Source organism: Lontra canadensis, unplaced genomic scaffold (assembly GCF_010015895.1).
Source record: "Lontra canadensis isolate GAN:19392208 unplaced genomic scaffold, GSC_riverotter_1.0 scaffold3, whole genome shotgun sequence".
Lineage (NCBI taxonomy): Eukaryota > Metazoa > Chordata > Mammalia > Carnivora > Mustelidae > Lontra > Lontra canadensis.
Genome location: NW_022630997.1, coordinates 36,699,022 through 36,717,299, shown reverse-complemented (window position 1 = coordinate 36,717,299; position 18,278 = coordinate 36,699,022). Strand labels below are relative to the sequence as shown.

Below are 18,278 nucleotides of genomic sequence, written 5' to 3'. Positions count from 1 at the left end.
CCCTCTTCACCATCCTCTGGAGAGAATGCCCCGTGCACAGAACTGGGGGGTGGGGGGGTTACTCACCATCTGGGGGTGGTGGAGGCATCTCGCTTTTCTTCTTCACCTGTTCTTATTCCCAGCCCATAGCCCGGGTCCGTGGGTTCCAGAACCAGGGCCCTTGGGGTGATGTGTGAAGGAGCACTGAACATTTGCTAGAACTGAGCCTTTTACAGCTCTTGGTGTGCTCACAGGTGTCCAGTACGCGGCCCCAGGGCTCAGAGCAGGCAGGGCAGAGCCGCTGTCACACGACCCACTTCCCAGACCAGGAAGCTCTGGTTTGCTGCGGCCGCACAGCCAGCGCCTGATATCCCCACCGTGACCATGAAATACTGAGCGAGTGGAACTTTCATCTCCCCGCTCGGGCACTGCCAAACTGTGACCCATGGGCCAGATCCAGCCTCCTCTCTGTTTTTGTATGATCTGCGAGCCGAGAGTAGTTTCAGCCATTTGTAAATGGCTGACCATAAGTGAAAGGAAGAATAATATTTTGTGATGGGTGAAAATCATTTGAAATTTAAATTTCAATGTCCATAAATGAAGTTTTACTGAAATGCGGCCATGCACATTCATTTATGTATTGTCCGTGTCTTTCATGCTCCGAGAGCAGAGTTGAATAGTTGCTACATAGATGGGTCTCCTTCACACACATGGTTGGTCAACCTTTGTCCTAGTGTGAAAGGTTAGTCGGCATTGCGATTAAAGGATGTGAGCTCTAATGAAATTTGTACAGGTGTTTGCTGATGTTTGGTTGGGACTTTTCTAGAACCTTCTACCACTGGCTTCCCAAGAGAACAAAAATGACCATTTTTTTTTCTGCTTTTCTTACAGCAAAAAGTTGTGAACACACAGTGTGGATATGACGTCAGGACCCAGGTGAGTGCCCGAGGCATGCAGCTTTGAGTTTATCAGGTTTATTCCCTGTGGTCCAACTTCCTGATTTAGCACAAGTGCAAATTGGAGTGGGTGAGACTCGGGGAGGGGCCGTCTAAGCTGGGAGTGAGCTGGGTAGGAGCCGCTGGCAGCAGGACTCCAGGGAACAGCGATGGGGGTGATTCCCAGCCTGGGAACTGCAGTCACAAAGTCTAGCAGTTGCTGCATTAGTGGAAAGAGGTCAGATGAAAGTTTTGGGAACAAGGGCTTTATTTTTAATGGCTCCTTGGAGTTCCGTGGGTTTCTGTTCGGTAGGAGCTCAGGGTGACGCTGCAGGTGCACAGGGCTTGGTTTAGCCGCCATATGGAGGCACGGTGACAGTGAGGAGGGAGACGGGTCTTGGGGCGGGAGGAAGGCTCAGTTCTCCTGGGGTTTCTTCAGGCCACAGAGGGTGTGAGGGAGGAGAGAAGTGAGGGTCCCCCTCCCCCCAGGCACTGCTCGGTGGCCTTTGGTGGTACGAGTGACTGCTATTCTGAAGGAGGGAACTTGGGGAATGTACGGGCACCTTTCCTATTGGCCATGGATGCCAGGGATGTGTGCCTCCGGTTTGGGAGGCCTAAAGCCCTTCTTCAGGGACCTCCGCCCGTTACCCAGGGACAGGCCTGTACCAGCATCGTCCTTTCGTTGCTGCTTATGTTAGATTCTAGGGCTGTCATAACCAAGTACCACAGACTGTGGCTGAAACACGGAAACTTCTCTCCTCAGAACTCGAGGTTAGAAGTCCGACATCAGGGTGCTGGCAGGGCTGGTGTGAGGCCTCCCCTGGGCTTGTAGGTGGCTGCTTTCTCCTGTGTGTGTCCCCACATGGTCCTCCCTCTGTCTTTTGCTGTCCTGATCACTTTTTATAAGGACACCAGTCATATTGGATTGGGGCCTATCTGGTGACCTCATTTTAATTTGTTTACCTTTTTCTCCATATAGTATTTCTCTTTCTCTGACTGACTGACTTTGCTGTTGCAGATGGCAAGATCTTACTCTTTTCTATGGCTCAGTACTAATCTGTTGTAGATATGTAGCACATCTTTTTTTTCCCTCACATTTAGAGTTTGGGTTCGGTTTAGGGCCAGCATAATGGGGGTTAGGGCTGGGGACAGTGTGAGGATATGTGCCTATTATCCTGAAGTTCAGAGACCTGTCTGGGGGGATAACTTTAGAATTAGGGTTAGCGTTAGGGGTAGGGCTTAGGGGCTAGGGTATGTGGCTGGTGTCCTGCTGTTCAGAGACCTCTCCGGATGATTCAGGTTAGGGTTATGGGTTATAGTCCCACTTCAAACACCTTATCTCCAAGTGCAGTCACATTCTGAGTTTTAGGGAGACACAGTGCAGTCCCTCACCCCACTAAAATGGATTACTGTTCCACCAGTATTGCCATGAGCGAGGCTGTATGCGGTGGGTGGGGGTGAGGATGGACTGTGTGTGCTGGGGGTTCTCCGGTGTGCGTCCTGAGCCTCCACTAGGGGTCAGGGTTGGAAGGTGCCTGTTGGCTTAGGACTGTGACTCTGGCTCCTGGAGCCAAGCTTCCCTGGCTGGGGGACACACTCTGGGAAGCCACTGTCCCCTTTTTCCGCAGCCAACTTCTCTGACTCAGAAGATGCTGAAGGCCCTTCTAGTTTTTCTCTTTAAAGCCCCATCTTCCTCCTTGGAGGCCTCACCAGGAGTGGGTAAAGACCACGGCCAGGAGCCTTCCTCTGGGCAGAGCAGAAGATGCAGACTGCCCAGGGAGAAGGCAGAGACTGCAGCAGGTGCAGGCAGTTCCCCTGGAGGGTTCTGTCCATCCTGGGCACCTGCCTTCTGGCCCCCCGGCCCCCGCTGAGCTCCACCCTGCCTGCCAGGGGAGCCTTCTGGGGAATCGGGGTGGGGACGCCCCGCATGTCTTGGGCTCAGGTCACTGTGCTGTTTCCCTTCAGCTGAAGAGCAAGTGGGACGAGTCCATCTTCACAAAAGGCTGCATCCAGGCGCTGGAGGGCTGGCTTCCACGCAATATTTACATCGTGGCCGGCGTCTTCATCGCCATCTCCCTGCTGCAGGTTTGCTCCCCCTGCCCTTTGTGGCTTCCTTTGTCCTTGCGGGTCGCACCTGTTCATCTGAACCAGATTTCACACATGGGGAGACTGGGGGCCGAGCTGGCAGCTGCCCAGAGAACGGGGAGGGGCAGGGGAGGCAAGAACTCTGCCAGTCAGAGAGACCGGTTCTCCGGGGTGCCCAGGGCTTGGGAGGAGAAACTGGCAGCCCCCAAGCAGCCTCTCGGACGGCCATCACCGCCGTGCGGAAGGTGCATTGTTCGGCTCTGACGCTGCTGTCAAGAGGGTGCCTGATGCGGCCCGGGGGCTGCAGACCGTCCACACTCCCCTTCCTCCTTCACCCCGCCAGTGTGTGTTGAGTGATCGCAAGGGAAGCTTAGACACAGAAGCATCTAGAAAAGGAAAGAACAAATTTACTTGCCAAATGGGCAAAGCCTTTAGACTTCAGAAGAACTGGCTCATAAGATATAAACCACAACAGGAATTTAAAGGGGAAATTAGCAAAATTCCAAGATTTCCGAGTGCACATTGGTCTGTTCCTGGTAAAAAAAACAGTGATGATGCTGGTCACCAAAGTGGGACGGCAGCACAGCTGAAACCAGGGAGAACCTTGTTTTTATCATGGAATCCTGGTTTACAGGAAACATCAAGACTTATTATTTTACGTCAAAACCAGTCAGGTGACTGTTATTTTTGGGCTAACTGTGGGTACAAAGTGTGTCCCAGCGCATGATATGTGACGTGCGTGGCCCTGTTGGAGGCAGGCCTTCTCTGCTGCTGGCCGTTTGCCCCACACTTCTAGGCCCCAGGGATAGAGCAAAACAGACCCCAGGACTCCCTGTTTACTGGCGGGTGCGTCCGCTGTGCTGCATCCTCAGGGTCTGCAGAGTGGGCCCTGCGCACCCTGCCCTCTGTGCCTGCCGTCTCCTGTCGGGCCCCAGCACTGAGAGCCTCCCCTGGCTTTGGTTTCAGATTTTTGGCATCTTCCTGGCGAAGACCTTGATCTCGGACATTGAGGCGGTGAAGGCAGGCCATCACTTCTGAGGAGCAGAGGTGAGCAAGCAGAGCTGAGCCACGCCGTGGAGGCCGGAGCCCTTTGCTGCTGTCAACCCGACATCCAGAGGGAGAGAAGTGGACACACCCAGCCAGAGTCAGCACCCCGTCTTCGGCATCAGCGTGACGCGACCTCCCTGTTTCTGTTTGCTGGTGCTGAAGACCAAGGAGCTCCTCTGACCTGCACGGACTTGTGACAGAGACCCGCCCGCTCGGAATTTACCCAGAGACGGAGACCATGTCTTTAAGCAGGGTAGGGACTCTGAGGGACAGAAGGTTCCCATGGCTGTGAAAAGGGCCTGACTCAGTTTTCCTGGAGACTAAGTGTGTCTGCAGGGCACCCTGGCCTCCCCACTCGTGTTGTCAGTGCCGGCCTGGAGGGTGGCCATATCTGCTATGAGTGGGACCTGGGTGGGGGCCCAGCAGACACGGACGAGGCTTCTCCCAGCCGCAGAAAGGTGTCGCCTGGAACTGGGGAGGGGACGGGGAACAAGGGGGATCGTACCAGCGGAGCCTGTGTGTCTGCACAAGCTGGGGGGTGTTTGCGGGTTCCTCTGCCACGTCCAAGGAAGCCTGAGCCATGTGTGGACAGGCACCATGGAGTGCCTCCTTGACCGCCCCTACCAGGACAAGACCTGCCTCCAGTTTCCACAGTATCAGGTCCTGATGACACGGGGGGGAGCGGGCCACGGGCAGGGTGCTCCTCTGAGAGTCGGCTCTCCCTTTCTGAAAGTGTGTAAATAGTTTATTTATAGGGATAAGAATGTTCTCACACCATTTCTTCATTTCCTCTGGCATTCCCTCCAAGCAGCCTTACACGATGTCTGGGACTGAAGCCATCCCTCTCAGTTCCCTCATGTGTCTCAAGAACCAACCCCCTCAACTTCTTTTCATCCCTCACAGCCCAGGTGCACACACGTGCTCTCCCTTCCTCTGTGCACCCTAGCTCACATGCACCCACTCCCTTCCCCAGCTAGGCCTCACCATCTTCTGGTCTTGGTGCTACTGAATCCATCACCTGGAACTTGAATCCTGACCCCACCTGCCATTCCCCCTGCACCCCCCCCCCCCCCCCGTAAGGCCAGGGAGCCCCAGCCAGAAACGTCCAGCCTGGAACCTGTGACCAGGGCTTCTATTGAGGCTACATGCTAAGGGCCGCTGGCCGGCCTGGTGTTTGCCTCTCCCTGGAGAGCGTAACTGTGGCTGGGCCCCTGTGTCAAGCCCGAGACCCCAGCCTGCAGCTGGGTAGAAGGTCAGGATGGTTCTTCTTTGGCTAACTTTTGTGGTGACTCCCCCCTCCACTGTCTCCAGTCAGGGATCTGTGGTGATCACATCCCCCCTCCCTGGTAGGGCTGTCTTGGGGCTTGCTCTTGGAAATGAAGTCTGTCTTATGTACCGAAGGTCCCCCCACCGGGGGTGGCTGGCGTGTCTGTGCATCTTTGGCTGGGCTCCTCTCTAACGCTTCTCTGGACCCCGTACCAGTTCTGTCCTCCTCGTTCAGGGACTTGAGTGCTACCTTCACTGACTTGCCGAAGTGTACATGCTAGTGTGGTGTATACTGGTGGGTGTTTGTGGATGATGTTACGATATTTGTTTCTGGGTTTGTTTGTTTGTTTTTTTGTTTTTTTGTTCTATTTCTTTATAATTTTCTCTGTAGACTAGAGGAAGAAGAATGCTTGTGTTTTCAGGAAGTGTGATGCTTTTCTTTGACTGCCAAACTCTTTTATGGAATATATCTTTATATTAATGCTGTTGTCTTGGTCGTTTTTCTTTTGAGTGACATCAAGATGGCATGAAATGTCACGGTGGTAAACTCGGCTGCTAAGGGAACTGGGGACACTGGGAGTGACTAGACAGGACAGGACAGTGGAGGGTAGAGGAATCCACGGACGGCACAGTTTGAAACAACTTCCGTCAGGTGATTTGTTTTAGACTCCGCGCGCCACTTTCCGTTGTCCTTGGTGTGGAGGTTACACCCGGAACAAGCGGGCTTGTGGCTTGCTTACGCCTGGCTGGGAGCACGAGGCAGAACTCTGACTCTGCAGCTGGGCAGGAAAAGCATTAGGCGCCCTCTGTCCAGCCTCGGGTGGTGTGATCCAGGTGGGAGAGTTTGGGGACACTGGGTGGGGAGCCGGGCCCTGCTGCTGCATGAGTTTGTCTGGACCCGCAGGCCATCTGAAGGGTTAATAGCATTGTCCACCTTGCCGTGTGACTCTGAACCATCCTGCCCCGGAGAGATGGTGGCTCTGGACCCACGCTGCTGGTGCGTGGGCACCCAACAGCTTCGCCTCCTGGGTGGCTCCTTCTGGCCCATCTATCCGGGTCGCCCTCATGGCTGGACCCCTTGTGAGTCTCTTGACAGCTCCCAGCCCAGCTCCAGGTGAAGACTAGCTAGGACTTTTTCAAAGTTCAGTGTGTTTTTCAATTAGTTTACAAAGGTCTGGCCATTTGAGCCATCCCCTCTGACTCTGAGTGGTTGGATGAGAAAAGAGAGAGGAAGCCTGGGGGAAGAGGTGCATGCGTGGCTCTCTCCAGCGAACCCGCCTCCTTTCGGAGCCACACTGCAGGCGTCCCAGTCCCTCGCAGCCCCTGCACTCTGCCCTCCCCGAGCGGGAGGAGGCCACCATGACCTGTGCACGTCCCTCCCTCACCCCCACATACTCTCACTGCAACGTTTCTGGCTCTTCCTTTATCCTTCCCGTGCCCCTCCTGCCCTGCTCCTTGTAGGACTCGGCTGCATCATTGTTTTCCCACGTCCTTTCTGTCTCACACATTACACGTTTCCCCATGTCCGAAAGCTTGCCTCTACCCCCTCGCCTGCCTTCCTTCCCTTCCCTGGGGGGGGGGGGGGCGGCTCCTTGTCTGGGTCTCTGTACCCTGCCCTCCACAGCCCAGCACTCCTCCCTGACTGAAAGCTGCTCACCCCCTCACCAAGCCCTGTTAGCCTCTGCAGCCCCCAGCACTCTGGACCACCCTCTGGTCCGTGCCACCCATCCTTGTCACGCCCTCCAGCAACTCCTGCCACTGCCGGGCTCACCTGTCTCCAGGGGTGCACCCTGCCTGGAGGGCGAGGCTGTGAGCTGGGCAGGAAAACCGTCTCCTAGGGCAGGAAAACAGTCTCCTAGTGCCCAGGAAGCCTGTACTTTCCCCATGTAAATAACAATAAAAATGACTCGGCTACAGAGCCTTCCGGAACATAGGGTGTGCTCCAGGCACTTAACAGTTAAATTCAGTTACCAGAACAGCTCGGAGGAAGCCAGTTTCGTGCCCAAAATGTGCAGCTCGAAGAAAGGGGAGCTCCTGTTGAGGATTTGGAAGATCTAGATTCAAACTCTAGAAACCTGCCCCAGAACCTGTACCTGTTCGAGTAGGCCTGGCTTCTGCTGAGCAAAACCACACCAAGGGCATGCCGGGGGAGAAGCAGTTTCCCAAAGATTGCCCAGCTCACAGGCTCTGTGGCAGGTCGACAGGCGTTTGGAGGAGGGAGGGGAATGCTCACTCCTGCCTGTGTGCCTGGATTTGGGACAATATGGTGCTCAGCCTTATTCTCGGCGCTTGGATCATCATGGTGCTCAGCCTTGCCCCTGAGACCCTGGTTTCGGGCCGCAGGCTCACTTCCCTGCAAGGCCAGAGCTGCTCTCTGTGCAACAAGCCCGCCGAGGCCTTTCTGCACCGGATGGGTCTGCCTCTGGGGTGGTAATGGGCATGCATATGAGTATGGGCCTCTGCAATCTTAGGGACCTCGAGGGAGAGCTCCCCTGAAGAGGAGGCCAGCAGAGAAGGGAAGGCCTCACTCTTGGTAGCAGGGGCCATCTGACCGCTCTTGGTCTGCAGCCTCAAAGCATGGACTGCAGAGGCACAGAGAAAGGTGAGGGGCTGTTGCAGTGGTCCCAGCACCCAAGGAAGGACCCAGCATCCTAGGAAGGTCCTGCCCAGGTGTCAAGTTCTCAGCCCTGCCACCCAGAGGGCCAGTGCCTTTAGGTGTACGAGGTGAGTGGAATGACTGTATGACTTTCGCAGGGGGGTGTTTCCAGCTCTAGGGTCATGCATGGTGTCTGTCCATGGGGCCACAGGGTTTTTAGGTTGTCTGCCCCTAAACTGGTAACTTGGCACCAGTGATGGATCTTGGTAAAGGTGCTTCCACAAGCTCGTGTCTGTTACTCAAGAGGTTGTTGCCTGATCTTCCAGGGCCGACGGGACCCTCTGAACATCCAGGGGACCCTATACCTTTAGTGCCATTTTAGCTCTGCGGAATCAGCAAGACCAGTCTTTTCCTCCTCCAGATGGCAGTGAAGAGAGGTATGTTCATTCTCAGAATGCTGTTGGGGTCTCCAGGATGCCTCTGGAAAACCTGCCATGGGCGCTGTGGAATAAGGACCAGGGAATGTCTCTGAGAGGAAGAAAAAGTCAAGGCTACATTCAAGTGGGCACTGTTCCTGCCAAGTGACCGATTTCAGAGAACCTGGCTTTGGAGGAGGGAATGAACCATTCCTCGGGAAGGCCGAGAGCATTTGTTCTTCCCTCCGCCTTTTTCCCGTGCTCTGCTCTCCTACTTCAGTGGGGGCTTTGGAAGCAGGGTTTAATAACCACCAAAATAAATGAGCACCTCAGACTGTAATTCTATCACCCCAAACAACTTTAAAACTAGTTATTTTATATGTATAAGCAGTCTAAGTGTGGGCTCGTGTAATGGGAAGAAGTACGCTTCCCATTCCCCAGAGGCAACTGCTCCCTCCCAGGTACCCTTCTAGAAAGTGTGGATCCATATTCCCAAATCTTTCTCATACAAATGAGAATCCTATTTTACGTGGTAGTCAACAATTAATTTTGCTTGCTATTTCCCTGAAATCTTTCTCCATGAGTGCCTGCCAGTCCGCAGTGCACCTTCACTGTCACACCGCCCCAAGCAGGGCCCGCCAGCCAGTGAAGGAACCTTGCTCTGCCCAAGGGAGTATGTTTACAGTCGCAGGTAAGAGAAAACCCAGTTCAAACCGGTTTATACAATGAGGGGAGGTTTTGGCTCCTGAAACTGGAAAGTCCAGAGGTGGGGTGAGTTTCGGGGTTGGTTTGATCCAAGTGGCTCGGCAACGCCAACAGGATCTGGTTTCTTTTATTCTCTTTGCTCTGCCTTCCACAGTGCCCCCATTGGCTGAGGCAGAGGGAGGGCGGACCCATCACAGACAACCTGGGTCCTCACTGTGACGGGAATGCGATGGTAGTGAAGCCACTGAGAGAAGCCCTCCCTCCCAGAAGCCCCTGCGCTCGTCCTTCCCATTCAAACCACGCGTCAGGGCAACAGACCCCTGTGGAGGGGTGAACATTGGGGAGGCCGCCAACAGCCCTCATGATGCTTCCGTGGGTGGATGTTTTAGTTGGTGTGGTGTTTTGTTGTTACAAGGGCTTATAAAAACTCCATGGCATTTTGTTGTTAGAATGACTTCCTATAAGGGTTTATAAGAAAAACATGTTTTTAAAGGAGTTCCCCAAGGAGGTGGACTGACATTGTGATGATTGGGGTTCTCAGGGCTGGGGCATGTCTATTGCTGCCAGCCCATAGCTGGTATGTTGAGGGTGCCGCTGCATGAACATCCGTGATGGAAGTATGGGCTGGCTCTGGGCCAAGGGGGTAGGTGGGAGGGGGACGATGTCTCTCCAAGGACTCCTCCCAGTAGCCTGTGGCCCTCCAACAGCAGAGGTTCCACAGACAGGCTGAGCAAGATGGGCAGGGGAGCACTAGCCATCTTCCTTTGCCCTGGAAGATGGCTGGTCCTGTGGGAACAGTGTTGTTGGGAGGCAACCTTGTTTATCAGTGAGGATCAGCCCTCAAGATCCAGGGCTGCCCCTCAGGTTGCATAGGGAGGGAGCTAAAGAGTCTGGGCAGACACACACCTGGCCCCTGTCGGCCCAGAGGAAGCTCTAGGATGTAGCAGTTGGAAAGTCAAGGACCACCCCTTCTCCCAGCATGCCCTGGTTCCTTGCCCTGGGTGTCTGGGCTCCAGACAGCTCAAGGCCTGACTGCTGCCCCCTGGTGGTTGGGTTGATCCCACTGCCGGAGAAGGGGGGCACCCGCGCTGGGCCTCCGCCTGCCTGCAGGACTCCTTCCCCAGAGAGGTAGGTACTCGTTTTGGGGGCAAAACGGAGACAAGAGGGGAAGGGAGAGGAGGAGGTCTTGGCTCTGTGGGAATGCAGCCCCAGTGCAGACAGGGATGGGCTATGCCAGCCTCTTCCGCTTCCCCTGCACCTGCCAGGCTGCAAAACCAAAGTCATTACGTGAGAGGAGGGAGAGCCCAGACCCAGATTTGTTTGGCTTAGGACCTGTGCTGTGGTGGGAAGAGGCCTGAGCCCCAGTTGGAGTCTGGGCTCAAAAAAAAAAAGTAAAACTTAGTACCTCAGTTTCTTCATTTAAATGCCCCCCCCAGGGGGCCCAGGAATATTCCATTCATTATTGGAGATGAAAGAGCGTGGGAGCCCTGACTGCCCAGCCACCTATTCACCAGCCGTGGAGCTTCTGGCAAGTTACTTAGCCTCCTTGAATCCTCTTTGTAGAGTAGGGAGAGTAATGGCCCCACGTGGCCTTGTCTTGAGGCTGACATGAGCCAAGGTGTGTGAAGTGTTTAACATGGGCCCAGGGCACTTAGCATGTGCTCCCCAATTACTGCTGGGGAGATTAATGAGGGGCAGCAGATCCCAACCAGGCCAGTCCCCACCAGGCTGAGCGGCCTGGGTTCCAAGTCACAGCTCAGGTGGGCTGACGCAAAACATCCCACTTCTCTGTGCTCTCAGGACCAAGACTTGGAGGTCTGCAGGGAGACTCAGCAGGTATCTGGAATTCAAGGTCTGTTTGCTTTCTGTGCCTTAGAGGTGGGGAGGCAGGAGAGGGTGTCACTTCTCGTCGGGAGCGCGGGTCCTGCCGGAAACCAGCACAACCCCAGAAGTCTCTGGAAGCCCCTGGAGGAAGCAGAGGGGTCCCTCGCCCTCCTAGGGAATGAGGGGTGTCCACAGAGGCCAGCCCACGGGAGCCAGCATAGCCGCACAGCTTGCCTTCAAGGGGCTCAGAGAGATGACATGGGGAGTAAGGGACTCAAGGAGCTTGGGATGGGAAAGAAGAGAGCTCTGAACCAGGTGCTGCAGGAGACAAAACCCTAGACCTGGCAAGACATCCTATTTGGACCAGTGGACCCCAGCTGGTCCCTTTCTGGTCAGGAGAACAAACATGCTGGGAAGTGCTGGGACTCGCCAAGGCCACAGCGTGAGGGACCAAGTCCAGGAGGCCACTGGGTCCTTTCCACCTCTGATGGGTGAGGGTGTCCCTCCAGGCGATGGGGCAGCCTCAACAGGAAGAAAGCCAGGAGCCAGGGAGACCTGTGTGTGCGTGCGTGTGTGTGTGTGTGTGGGTGTAAGACAGGTGTACGGGCCTTCACTTGCTCCCAGGAGAAAATCCTTGTGTGTAAAAACCTGTGGGAGCCCCAGGGTCAGGTTCTGTTCTAAGGCAGCATGAATCCGGTGGTCTCAGCTCTGCACTCATTGCCCCTGTCTGGCCGGTGGTCCTCCTCTCATCCTCCTTGCCCAGCCCAGTGATCCTCTCAGTGCCTTTGAAAGGGCCTAGGGCTGCTGGCCCTGTCTGAAGGTGATTGTTTGGATGTAGTCATTCACCTGTCTGCAGAGACTGGACCCAGGCTTGCTGTTTTCTTTTAGTTTTGGATCTATTTTTCCCCCTGTTTTTTAAAATGAGCACAGCTATGGGCCTATCTGGACAGAGTTGGAGTGGCCTCTGGGAGGGACTGAGCACCCTGTCTCTGGATGTGTGCAAGCCCAGGTTCACCATCTCCCGGGGGCAGGGGTGATACGGCTGGAAGTGGGTTTTGTGTTTCATGGACCACGGCCAGTCTTCCTTCCCATCTCTGAGAGGCAGTGATCTTTAGTGTGCCTTTTGTTAGAGCTAATCCCCCCCCAAAAGAGCATTACTTACATGATATTACATATGCATGTGCCAAAAATTTTATTTAACTCATTAATCAAGTGAGGGAGCTGTAAGATTACCAGTCAGTTTGGAGGAGGAATCACATATATCTATCTGGAGTAAAGGAATGTGCAGACTGGCTTTTTTCTGGGGGGAGGAGGTAGTTGGGCTCCATTCACATATGTACAGTTAGGCATGTCCATAGACAAAAAGTATTTGGCCTTAACACTACAACTTAGTTGTAAATCTGCTCAAAGGTAATGAAAGTCCAGAATCAGATCATTGGAAGCACGTGCTCTAAACAATGCATTGTTTTCCACGTGAGACACCCAGAATCTTTTTTGCTTATTCCAAAAAAGATTTCCTTCTACTTCTTGTCCTTCTGGCACAGCTTACTTTTAAGAAATAGGACCCAGGCAAGGAATCCAAAGGAGCCAGTCTCTTATGGCGAAGGATGGAGTCTGTGGGTAGGGTATCTCCCAGGTGCCCTGAGAAAAGGCCAGCCCCTGCGGGAGGCGTCCTGGGGACACTGGCTGCCCTCTTAACAATGGATGGATGGCTCAGGTCCTCAGGCCATGTCTGCTGCCCCACGAGAGCCGGGGTGTCAGTAAAGGTGCTTTAGTCCTGTGGCCACCCCTGCAGACCCATCAGGAGCCACATTCAAAGCTGACCTTGTCTTTTTTGACCCCCAGTACCAAGTCCTGCCTGCACCCCAAACTTTTCCTATTTTCTCCCATCTCGGTGGAGGGTCCTGCCGTCTACGCAGCAGCCAAATCCAGGAGAGTGGGCATCATCTGGGTTCCATGCATGCCGACACCTCCTCCGCTGTCAACAGAATGCCAAGTCATCTGTCCTCAAAGAATCATCTCATCCGTCGGGAGATCCTTACTGCTGCGCTCCCTGGGACCACCAGTGTGACAGATGTCGGTGTCCTTCTCCCTTTCATTCTTCTGTACGATTCCTGGGACTCCCCTTATTTGTAATGCGTGCATTTGAGTCTCTTTCCAAGCATAATTGCATTTTGAAATGAGTTCCCCACCCCTACCAGTGGATCTCTCTGGGATTCCTGAAAGCTGCCGGGGGGGTGGGGGGGTGGGGGGGGTTGGATGGGCTTCGTCGGGACCCACCCTGGCAACACAGCACTCCAGAGCAAGCCAGGAACCAGGTGCCATTGCCTCTGTAAGATGGACATGGTTCTTCCAGCCCACAGCTTGGGGAGTCATGCTGAGGTTCTCAAGGTGTGGTCCCTAGACCAGCAGCGGCAGCATCACTGGGGAACTTGTCAGAAGTGCAAATTCTGTGGTCCCACTCCAGGCCTCTGGAGTCAGGAATTCTGGCATGGAGCCCAGTCATCTTTTTCTAACTGGTCCTTATGAGATTCTATTTTTTTTTTTTTTTTTTTTTTTTGGTCAGAGAGAGTAAGCACAGGCAGAGGCAGAGGGAGAAGCAGGCTTCCTGCCGAGCAAGGAGCCCAACGTGGGACTCGATCCCAGGATGCCGGGATCATGACCTGAGCCAAAGGCAGCCGCTCAACCAACTGAACCACTCAGGCGTCCCGCCTTATGAGATTCCAATATGCACACTCAAGTGTGAGGGCCACTGCATGAGGGCAGAGTCAGAATAGACTAGCTACTCGAGCAAAGTATCCCCTAAACTTGGGAGGCTTCAAAAAAATAATTACAGGTCTTTGGGGAAGGAGGGGAGGGGAAGTCTTAGGAAGGAAGCCTGGGTGGCAGACACACCACTCATGCTCCCATTCAGTTGGTCTGAATGCAGAGGCTACGCTGAATCACAGGGGCCGGCGAAGGTCTGGGTGCATGCCCAGGAGAATAGGAGGGGTCGGTCTTGGAGGACACGAGTGCTCTGTGCCCCACGTCCCAGAGTTTGGGGAGATGAAGATTGGAACGGGATTTACTGTCTTCCGGAATCTCCATCTGCAAGGAACCGCGGGCCTAGTCTGCGTGGGGCCGGCTTGCCTAGCCTACGGTCTCTGCTCAGCCCCCTCGTGGCCCCACAGAGTGGCTGGAGGCGCTGGTCACCTCATTGTGCAGGGCAGGGGTGTGGATCCCACCGGGCCAGGGGTGTGGTCTGCGAGCAGATCAGGGTCACATGGCACACTGAACCCCTCTCAGTGCCCTCCAGGTTGGCCCGTGGGGAGGTGTTGGCCCAGCTCCATGGCCCTGGAAGGATTGTCCAACTCAGAAGAAGAGTTGCGGGCAGGAGATTGGGCTGGGGTAGGCTGAGAGGGGAGGGATATGTTCCCGCTCAGCAAGATGGGTTTAAGTCCTGGATCCTTTAGCAGCCGTTTGGCCTTGACGATAAAGCTGACCTTGGGATAATAGAATCTCTTGCTTCATAATCTTGTTCTGAGAATTAAATGAGATAGAAAAAGAAAGCCCTTGGCACAGTGCCTGCTGCCACAGTATTAGCAGCTCTTCCCTGGTTGGTCCTCTAAGGAGGGCAGGGGGTTGGGGTCTCGGGTTCCCCTGGTGCCAGAGAACCCAACCTGGGGGGCTGGGCTCACTTGAGTTCTGAGCTGCTTGCTAGGTGGGGGCACTACTTCTCTTTACGGGTCAGGGCGGTCTCGGGGGCCTGGCAGGGCTGGGCCTGCCGTGTGGACGTAACAGTGTCCACAGCTGTGAGGTGTGATGGGCAGTGCTCACAGGCTATGTGGTCCTCAGCAGGGAGCAGGGGACCTTGGGGGGCTTTGTGGGCAGCTGCCCGTGGTGTAAGCCTGTTGGCCGTCTCGGGCTCCAGAGTCGCCTCCTGTCCTTTGAGTTAATAAGTGTCAGTCCTGGGCTGAGACTTAGCCAGTCTGTCCTGAGTGGCCTTGTTCCAGGGGAATTTGGATGCAGCAGAGTGTTTTCTAATTAACAGGACTACAGCTCTAGGAGAGATTTCCGGGCAGGAGTGCAGGCAGTGTTGGTGGTCTGTCTGTGTCAGATGGAGGGCAAGGAGGTGGCAGCGGGCTCACACTTCCCCCACCCGAGGACCCAGAGCTTCATCGACCACTGCTGTGTGCAGGCACGAAGGGCTCACCGCCTCCAGAAACTTCCTCTTCCTTTGCTGTGTCCCTGGCTTTCTGGAGGGAGACAGAGTGGGACTAAGGCAGCAAGGAGGTAGGACAGCTGCCTTTAGAGAGAGACTTGGGGTCTGGGAGGACTTCCTGTGAGAAATGACCCTCAGGAAGATCAAGATACTCTGCCCCAGGTGCCCCGCCTTCCTGGTGTCCTGTCCTGTCCACCTCTGAAGCATCCTTGGCAAGACAAATGGAGGGAGAACCAAGCCACTGCGGTGGTCAGGACGCCTGGGTGGTGGTGACCTTCACTCAAGCAAGGTTATTGGTTTCTAGGGCGGGACAGACAGTGGGACATTCTGAGACAGAGAGGGAACAGGGCCTTGGGGGCAGGGATGGGACCTCACACCAGCGGGGTATTCCCGGCACAGTGTCTCTGCTTCTCTCGGCGTGTTGGCCCCGCTCTCTCCTGCTGCACGCAGACCTTCTTCCCTGTGGGGGCAGTTAGAGCCGTGGCGGAACAGCAGCCGGTTTCTCCCAGTGCGGGCGTGTCCATCGCAGGCCTGAGTCACGCTGTGTCTAGGGAAGCTCTCTGGGCAGACAGAATTAGCTGCTGCAGCTCACCATCCCCACCTAACATTCTGACTCACCAGGTTAGTGAGGGACCAGGTCCTGGATTGAGGTGCAGGGAAGCAGCTCTCATTGGTACCTGCTGTGGGCATGGCCCACTCTGACATCACTTACCTTACCGGTTTACTGCTGACGGAAGCCCTGTGCATGCCCCGATTACTTCTGTATGTACAGAAGAGGAAGGTGAGTCGTGGCAGTGTCATGTGGGGCTGACTGCAGCCCTGGGCTCTGCCACTGTTATCATGAATGTGCAATTGTGTCTGTACTGTTGTCTTTTTATTTACATATGTCAACATGGGTGTCCTTGCCCTTCAGAAGTACTTAGCTCTTGCCATTTCCATGGTAGGGAGAGCCCCAAGCCCTTCCCGTGATTCCCGCTCATTCCAGGGACCCATGCTGCCATGTGCCTCCAACTCCTGGGCCCCTTCGTAGTCTCTGTTTTGTCCCTCCTCTGTCCTGGCAGAATTGGGTAGAGGTTAAGGATTTTTTGGGCAGGGTTTGTTTTTGTTTTTCCCATAACTAAGAAATCTCATAGCAAGCCTTTTGAGCGTTAAATCATTTTGGTGAAGATTTGGAATAAGGAGGTCCTCAGCCTTGGGTTTTACGGCTGGCCATCTGTCATTTCTCTCTCCTTCCTCTGCTGTCTCTGCCACTCTGGAACTTCATGTCCAGCCTGGGTTACATGAAGCTGCTCAGTTCACCCCAGTGTGGCCTCCCAAATGGGCATATCTAGAACTAGCAAGGTTTCCAGATCATAGGCCTTTCCTTTTATTTGTTTGTTTATTTATTTATTTATTTATTTATTTATTTAAAAAAAGACTTTATTTGTTTGAGAGAGAGAGCAGGAATGGGGAGGAGAGGGAGAATCAGACTCCCCACTGAGCAGGGAGCCTGATGCAGGGCTCCATCCCAGGACCCTGGGATGATGACCCGAGCTGAAGGCAGACGCTTAATCAACTGAGCCCCCCAGGCGCCCCAGGCTTTTCCATTTAATTGGACCTGCTTAGTCTCCTTCAAAGGCACTAGGGGTTAAAAATATTCTTTTCCTTATTCATACAGATGAGACCTTTCTACACATAATGTTTTGCAACCTGCTTTCTGTCTTAGCAATACATAATGAGCACCCTTTTATGTCAACAAATATTCTTCTCAACAGCAACTCTAATGGCTGTAGAGCATTTTATCCTATGGACCTGTCATGATTTACTAATCTAAACCTCATATATTGAACCCATCAGTTACTTTGATGTTCACTCTCCTAATACTACAGAGACCCCAGAGTTCATGGCCACTGAGGGCTATCCTGGTAGGATCACAGGTGACAGACAAGGATGCAGCTAACTATTCTGGTCTGTTTATTGAGCAAATTCATTCATCCCTTCCCGCCTAATTGTAACTGTCATTTTAACCACGTACTAAATAATTAGGTATATGTCTGTTTCTGTGTCTGGGGTTTCTCACTTCTTCTCACTTCCATCGGGCTGTTCTTGTGTCGGAACTGAAATGTTTGCTTTATGAAGTTTGAACTGGGCAGTACAGAGTTCAGTACTCCTCAGGGTTTTCTAGGCTGTTCTCATCTTTCTCGAGCTCGGGCATCATTTTATTAAGCTTCTCCCCCACTTCTCAATTAATTTTCAGGTTTGGCCTGAAATTATATTAAACGTATACATTAATTTGATATTGTATTAGTTATACATTGCTGCATAACAAATTACCCTGAAAGTCTGATAGCTTAAAACAACACATGTATAGCTCATACCCTTTCTGAGGGTCAGGAATCTAGGAACGGTTTAGCTGGATGATTCTAGGGAGGTCACAGTGCAACTGCTGACCCAGGGCTGTGGCCTCACCTGACCAGATCTCTGTTCGCCTCACTGGCATGAGATGTCAGTTCCTTGCCACGGGGGCTCACATGGCTTCCCCAAAGTCGTGAGAGAAAGAGAAACTCAAAGGGAAAGCAGAATGCCTTTTAATTAATTAATTAATTAATCAATGTATTTTTAAAAAAGATTTTATTTATTTACTTGACAGAGAGAGACACAGCAAGAGAGGGAACACGAGCAGAGGAAGTGGGAGAGGGAGAAGCAGGCTTCCCACCGAGCAGAGAGCCGGATGCAGGGCTCGATCCCAGAACCCTGAGATCATGATCCGACCCAAAGGCAGACACTTAACGACTGAGCCACCCAGGCGACCCCAGAATGCCTATTATGTTCTAACTGCAAAAGTGACAGATCACCACCTAGCATTTTCTATTGATGGCACAGAGCAACACTGACACACCGGGGGCGGGGGGGTGACACAAATACAGGAAGTGGGGAATCACGGGGAGCCATGTTGGACACCAATGAACACAGATGGATTAGACATTTTCTGGCATTAGATCTTTCTGATTGTGAATGTGCTATGTTCCTACGCTGCCTGAAATCCCAGGCAGGCTCACAGTGTGAGTTTTACTTTTCTTCATACAGGCCCCCACGTGGTTTGCCAAATAGATTCCCAGTATTTTGTATCTGGTTCTTACTGTGAATGGGACCTTTTTCACATATTTTCTATATCGTTGTTGTACTCATTAGGGACACTATTGGTTTTCATGGCCATGATCTTTCAGTGCATCTTAACTGGTGAC

General features: G+C 53.5%; 1 protein-coding gene across 2 annotated transcripts in view; it reads left to right on the top strand.

Moving 5' to 3' along the window:
• Positions 1 to 5,106, top strand: part of TSPAN14 (tetraspanin 14) — a 52,683-nt gene extending 47,577 nt beyond the window's left edge. For both annotated transcript variants that reach the window (XM_032838716.1, XM_032838708.1), the window contains 3 exons: positions 871 to 915; positions 2,880 to 2,999; positions 3,966 to 5,106. In XM_032838716.1, coding sequence (XP_032694607.1) covers positions 871 to 915; positions 2,880 to 2,999; positions 3,966 to 4,037 — 237 coding nt within the window. In that variant the 3' untranslated portion in view covers positions 4,038 to 5,106. The remainder of the gene's footprint in view (positions 1 to 870; positions 916 to 2,879; positions 3,000 to 3,965) is intronic.
• Positions 5,107 to 18,278: the final 13,172 nt, after the last annotated feature.